Source organism: Chenopodium quinoa, unplaced genomic scaffold, assembly GCF_001683475.1.
Source record: "Chenopodium quinoa cultivar QQ74 unplaced genomic scaffold, ASM168347v1, whole genome shotgun sequence".
In the NCBI taxonomy this organism is placed as follows: Eukaryota; Viridiplantae; Streptophyta; class Magnoliopsida; order Caryophyllales; family Amaranthaceae; genus Chenopodium; species Chenopodium quinoa.
In genome coordinates this window covers 898612-905654 of record NW_018745080.1, presented here as the reverse complement: position 1 = coordinate 905654, position 7043 = coordinate 898612, and the positions used below count along the sequence as shown (strand labels likewise).

General features: G+C 34.4%; 1 protein-coding gene across 1 annotated transcript; it reads right to left on the bottom strand.

Moving 5' to 3' along the window:
* Positions 1-853: 853 nt before the first annotated feature.
* Positions 854-2345, bottom strand: LOC110709661 (protein EXORDIUM-like 2). Its single transcript, XM_021887877.1, has one exon. The coding sequence runs from the start codon at positions 1987-1989 to the stop codon at positions 1057-1059; it is 933 nt and encodes a 310-aa protein (XP_021743569.1). The 5' UTR covers positions 1990-2345; the 3' UTR covers positions 854-1056.
* Positions 2346-7043: the final 4698 nt, after the last annotated feature.

Genomic DNA, 7043 nt, shown 5'->3' with positions numbered 1-7043 from the left:
GTGATTTAGTTGCCGACTTGTCACCATAGACATTTATTTAATTAAACTAAATATAAATCGGCAAAGAAAATTAAATAACGTAATAATATCGACTTTTTTTTTTTTTTTTTTTTTTTTTTTTTTTTCAATTTTTCCAACAATTTTCTTCTAGATTGGGCCGTTGCCATTCTTGCCAACCCCTACACAGTTAATCAGTTAAACATTCTTCATCAAAGGTTGGATTAAATTATGTCAACATTCTATTCTTCTACTTTGGATGCAAGAGCAAAGTAAAATTAAAAGCATATAGTAAACCCATATATATAAGAACATTTTCATAATCACTTCCGTGGCAATAAGAGTCATGCATAACTCTCATAAGCACATATGCATTAGTCTGTCTCAAATTTTAAAATCAAAATTAATTAAGTACGTACTCGTGTATATTAGTAATTGACATGTGAAGATTGCGAACCAATAAAATTAACATAGTACAGTATACTATAGTATAGAGTTACAAGAAATTGGACTTGCATGACCAGGAGCATGCATCTACTACATGAACCCATTTCTACTCAATCCATCCATTACATGCATATCACTGCAACCAAGCTAGGCACACGTTGCTCCGACAATGTATGTTATAAGTACTTTATTTTAATGTTTCAAGGGAAAAAAAAAAAGTACTTTGTTTTAAGAATTTATCTAAAATGTCTAGAATTATTAATAATATCACTGATTATAATCTCAAATGAAAAGAGGTAACAATAATCAACGAGTGAATTTATAGAGCATTATCACTTAGCTTAAACTAAAGTAACATGCATGATACTAACTTTAACGCTTTAATCATATAGTTAATACAAGAATCAAATTGATAAAGACAAATTTGTTTTTTCATAATTTTACTTAAACAATAATCAATGTAATACAAATAGAGACATACAAGTAGATGATACAACATATAACTCTACATGCTTCAAATGTATTCAAGAATAAGCGTATATTTACACACTTTTTTTTTGTTTTTTTCTTCCTTTTGTTTTACAAAAAGATACTAGTGCTACGCAAGGCGCCTCACACAAGAGTTTTACAAGCCGAAGTTTTCGGGTCCCACATTGCTGGAACCAAATACTTACGCCCATGGGCCCCATATGCATTATAACTTGCCCCGGTAGTTCGGTCAATTAGGAGCTTACCCGGATAACCCGGGTATGAACCCGACCCAAATATACCCGTACAAGCCGAAACCGCTTCCAACCCACCATCAGCCGGACCTTGAAAATACCCGTTATCAAACGGGTTTGTAACGGCTCCAGCTAACACGGTAGCCAAGTTCATGATCATACCATCAACCCCAACGTCGTTATTCGGGGCAACGAGTGGCGGGGTTTGTGGGCCGTATATGGGCTGATGAAAGGGCCATGCGCACTGACCCGGACATTGTTTTTCCGGGTTACCCACCCATGCATAAGCAAACTTAATTTTCTTATGTTTTCCCGCTAAACCTGACCCATGTGCACCGCACGAGCTCATGCAAAACTCATAAGGCGTAACATCAGAAGACGTTAAAACAACGTTTATTGAGTTCCTATGAGGGAGTTTAGAGGCTAAAGCGAGGATTTGAGCCGGGGTTAGGGTTTTTCCTAGGGAGTAAGTTTGGTCGAAGAATTGTTTCCCTAAGGTAAGGGTGGAAGGTCCTCCCCTATACCTCTCGGTAGTCTGCCACCATGATGAAACCGACGGTTGTAGTGTACGTGCTGAACTGGTGGATAGTGATTGTATGAAGTCAATGATTATGGAACGTTGGATAGGGGTGAACTTGCCATACCAAATAAGGTTTACGAATAAATTACCTTTAAGAAGGGGGCCGTTGTGGTATTCGAGTATAAGAGGCTCAGGTTGTACAAGAGCTAGCTTGCGAGGGGCCGTAGCCGAGCAAGGAAGCAAGAAGCAAGAAACTACTAGAAGAGTGGCTATTATTAACAAATGAGAATTACTATAAGGCATTTTAATCTATTACGAAATAATAATATATTTTCTAAAGTTTGAATAGAGAGAAGATTTAATTAAGTTTGATGAGAGTAATGAAAAGAAGGAAGGAGTATTTATACTAGGAAAAAGTATGGTATTGTCCAGCTAAGAATTGGGTAATGCAATGATAAAGATGAAGAGAAAGACAAAGGAAGTAGCTAGCAAATAAAAAACGTAGAAAATAAGAAAAATAGTAATATTATAATACTAAAAATTAAAAAATAATTAAAGGGAAAATGAGATGATGAAGTTTGAATGAAGATTGGAGGGTTTTGGGATATTGTTTTAATGTAGGGAGGGAAAAAGAGGGGTTGCCCAAGAAATAAGGGGCAGTATTAGCCAAAGGCGCCAGCTGTGGAGTTGATCTTGATCTTGTAGAGTAGACCCAATTCTTTTTGGACGGCATGGAAAGAGAATAGTGTTTGTTTTAATAAAAGCAAAGACTTTTTCAAGTGATTTAGAGAGGTATGGGCGTATGAGTTGAGCCTCCTATTGTTTTGTTTTGTAGTTCTATTTCTTCTCTTATCTTGACTTGTTAATTACTTTGACAGTCCGTCTATTTATGTTAGAACAATCTTCTACACGAGAGTTGAAATTGCTCTATAAGATGAAGGATGACATTAGTCCAACAATTACTCTAGTTTTGTAGGGTGAATTATTGTTAGGTCTGAGGCCAGTAAGTGACCAGTCTCTTTACGTACTGATATTACTTATTAGATTGTGTTTAGCTTAATGAAGATTTTTAATTAAACAGAAAGTGTGTGTTTAGTTGAATGAAAGATGTTTTCTCAAAAAATGATTATTATTTTACGAAACACGAAAGGAGGAAAACTAATTTTAAGATGTAAATGTAGAAGAAAATTATTCTTTAGTTGCATGTTTATACAAACGGTTTAATTTTGAACAAACAGCTTAAACTGCTTAATTTTAAACAAACAACTTAAACCACTTAATTTTGAATGGTTTCACCGTTGCTGTCAAGGCTTATTCCATATTATTGTTTATTTATTTATTTTATTACTAATTGGATACATCCCATGTTAACATTTGAGGTCACTCCAATTGACCAGTTGTTATAATTAGACAATTCAATTTTTTTTTTAAAAAAACAACAACAACAATGGATTAGTGCATAACGCCTAACGTTTAACCACAAATGACCTAGTTGATAGGTTTTAAAATTTGTGAAAAAACATAGCGCTTTAGAGCTGTGAACAACATATGGCACATAGATCAGCTATTTTAATTTATTTAACTCGGCATTTTTTTTTTAAAGAGCAAGTAATAATATAAATAATTTAATTTGGGTCACTAGTTGTGACAGCTAAGTAACTTTGCTACTCCCGTCATAATCATTGCTTTGAAGTTAATTAATTCGAGTATTATCAAAATTAGTAATAAAAAAATGAGTCGGATCCTCTCCTCTTTACATGGATCTTGTAAAGAAAAGATCACTACATGACTTCAAGAGATTAGCTTTTGAACATTCTCTCATAATTAGTCCTCAACATAATACAAATAATTAAGGTGAGTATATTTGTCATTAAGTGAGATGATCCGGACACTTTATTGCTAATTGGATAATGACATAATATTATTGCAGGACTCGTTGCCAGGAAACTAGGGAAGGAAAAACGACCTAGCTGCTTAATTGGATCCACTCCGGTTAATCACTATATGCGTCCTCAAATTTAAATATGCAATTGTTAAAAATTATCATTAGTTATAATCCATATTATATTAATCGTTAAAATATTACATTTAAAACATAGCGCTTAACAAAATGTTGTGGTTTTATGAAATCTCATAAGTAATTTTAATTGCGAGAGTGAGGGATAACTCAAGTGGTTACAGCTTTCCTCACGGTTCCAGGAGATCCTGGGATCGATTAATTTTAATTTCTAATACGTAGTAAATGTTCAATAAAAATAATTTCAGTTCAATAAAAATCAGTAACTTTAAAGAAGAAATATAACATAAAATTAGTAAAATAATTTCAGTTCAGTAAAAATAATTTAAATTCAGCAAAAATGATTTTAGTTCAATAAAAATAATTTCAGTTCAACAAAAATAAGGTAAAGTGAACGAATTGGTTGATTATATGTTGACAATTATACATAACATTTAAGGTGTTAAGATTAAATTTCGCCTATATTTCTTACCTTTATAACTCTTTTATATTTGTAGGAAATGTACTACACCAAATACAAGTAATGCAACTTAAAAAAACATTCCATTGTTTGAAAATTAAAACAATTTAATACAGTAGGGACTTATGGAGACTGGAGAGACATTTTTTAACTGGATAGCGTCGTTGGTACATGTCGGAAAGAGGATAGCTTTCGGCCAATTACGTCAACAAGTTTGACATTTTCTTAGACGTGTGACAAGTAACCCTTCTTTTGTATAGGTGAGTTTCGCATTTTAACTGGATAGCGTCCTGGGTGTAAATTCGGGCAGACAGTTCGGGTTTGGATTGGGTTCATCAGTGTCGGGTTTTAACGAATCGGTTTATAACGGGTTGAAATGATTAGCGGGTCGGTTTTGAAAATCATCAGGTTAGTTCGGTTTGGTTTTTTTTTTTATTGCGGTTTCCATTCGGCTTGGGTCTTAATCGGGTTGCGTTGTAGTTGGTTCGGATCATAATCAGTTTGGGTTGAACCGGGCTGGTTTGAAAACGGATTTGGCCAGTTTAAAGTGGGTTTTGGTTCAAAACAGTTTGGGTCCTAATCGGATGATCGGATCGGGTTGTAATCCGTTCGGGTCATAATCAGTTTGACTTAAATTGTGTCGGTGTGAAAATGAGTTTTAGTTCAAAACAGATTGGGTGAAATCGGGTCCGGTCATTATCGGTTCAGGTCATAATCGGTTTGGATTGAACTTGGTCGGTTTGAAAACGGGTTTACTCAATTTAAAGCGGGTTTCAGTCCAAATCATATTGGGTTAAAATTGAGTCGGATCATTATCGAGTCGAGTTAGTCAGATAATGGGTAGGAACGGGTCATGTTATAATCAAGTGAAGTCATAAATAAGTTAGGTTTATCAAGTAGTGGGTTGAAACGAATCAGATCATAAATATATTGGGTTACGGGTTGTAAACGACTCAGTACGGATTACCGGTTGCAAACGGTTCGGTCTTAACGGGTTACAAGTCGTAATTCGGTCTCAACGGGTTACGGGTTGGAAACAGTTCGGTTACAACGGGTTACGGGTTATAAATGGTTCGGTCATAACGGGTTAGGGGTTGGACCGATTTAGGTTTATCGGATTTTTTCCGGGTTTAAACGGTTTTTGATTTAAAATGGGTCAGGTTACTATCGAGTTCAGACGTTATCAGTTCGGATTGTGTTTCGGGTTGTAACGTTTTGGCACATGCAGGGTTAGGAGAAGGTTCATTTCACCTGATGAAGGCTCCCATCATCCTATGGTTAGGCTCCAGAATTAATGTGATACAGCTGCATCTAGCTACCTAGCTTTAGCTAGGTTGCTAATTATAGTACTTTGATAATTAATTGGAAGCATTTTATTAAGATCGACTGACTCTACAATTCAGCAAAAGCCAAAAGTAATGTTAATGATGATTAAACCATATAATTGCGTTACTAATAATGGAGGTACCACAATTTGCACAAACCAAATTGGACCTTTAATTTCTTTATTTTTATTGCTTTATTTACCCATGGAAATCATGCATGGACACTATAATTTTTTATGGGTTGGTTAAATTATGTCAAAATTTTGCTTTTCATGAGTGTATGGTATGGAGTTCAATTGTTCAATTTTGTTTTATGGGTGTTTTCTTTCTATGTTAATAATATTGAATTGAAGGTTCCTACAATAAATATAAAAATTTATTCAATGATAATATGAACAAGATACATAGTGTTTTATGGCACACAAGATATCTTGTATGAAGGGGAATTTAGGAAAAAAAATTCCCAAAGGACACATGGTAGGATTCGACCCTGACTACACATCTAAAAGTCAATTGAAGAGATAGCCAACTATTCTACCTCTCCTATCTCAAAATAACAATTATTATAGACAGTTTTATTATAAACTTAATATAGATGATGTATATACGAAGTATATAATAAGAAGTATTTTAAAGCTTTCCAACATACTAAGTACATAGTATAATTATATATACTAGGTTAATAGTTAGTGCTAGCATACAAAGTACTCCCTCCGTTTTTTTTTATAAGCTAGAGTTGGAAAATTCCACTATTCATAGGTTATCATTGACTTAATTTTTTTACCAATATATAATATATAAATATGATCATATAATATGTTGTTGGGTTTGTCATAATGTCCACTTTTATAAATTATTTTTTTCATAATTTTTACTAATCTCTAATTAAAAATATTAATGGTCAAAGTTGTGTCTCGGCAAATGTGCAAATCCAACTCTAGCTTATATATAAAAAAAAAACAGAGGGAGTATGTGATTTTAAAAACAAATTCAAACAGACGTTGCCTAAAGTATGTGATTTTAAAAACGAATTCAAACAAACGTTGCCTAAATTCCCTCCTCACTCTTAAAGTATCTGACCTGTAAAACTGGACTAAAAAACCGTAAGGGTTGAAATACGGTGTTCTTCTCCTCACTTAAAATAAAAAATTCTTACAAATGCTTCGTACCACATTAAACCATGCTTGACACCTTTGTACATTTGCTGCCAAAACCTTAGATTGTCCTCATTTTATCTGACCTCACTTCTTCCCTCGCCACAAGGTAACTCACTGAGTGAACTCAGCAGCACTACATTGCCATCCTGCAGTACAACAACCACTGTTGCCACGTGGCAGAATTCCATTGGAATATACCACCGTCATGCAATTCCCTAGCAACTCAAGCATACCAATGATACCATTGACCAGGAATTGTCCGGCTGCCTTTAAAGGGCGGTCAACAAGTCAGCAAAGTCAACATTGTGTTGACTTCTTAAGCCTAGACACTTTGACAGCTTCTGTAAGAGTTGGGCTTAAATAGTCAGCAAAGTCAACAGAGTCACGGGTCATCCTAC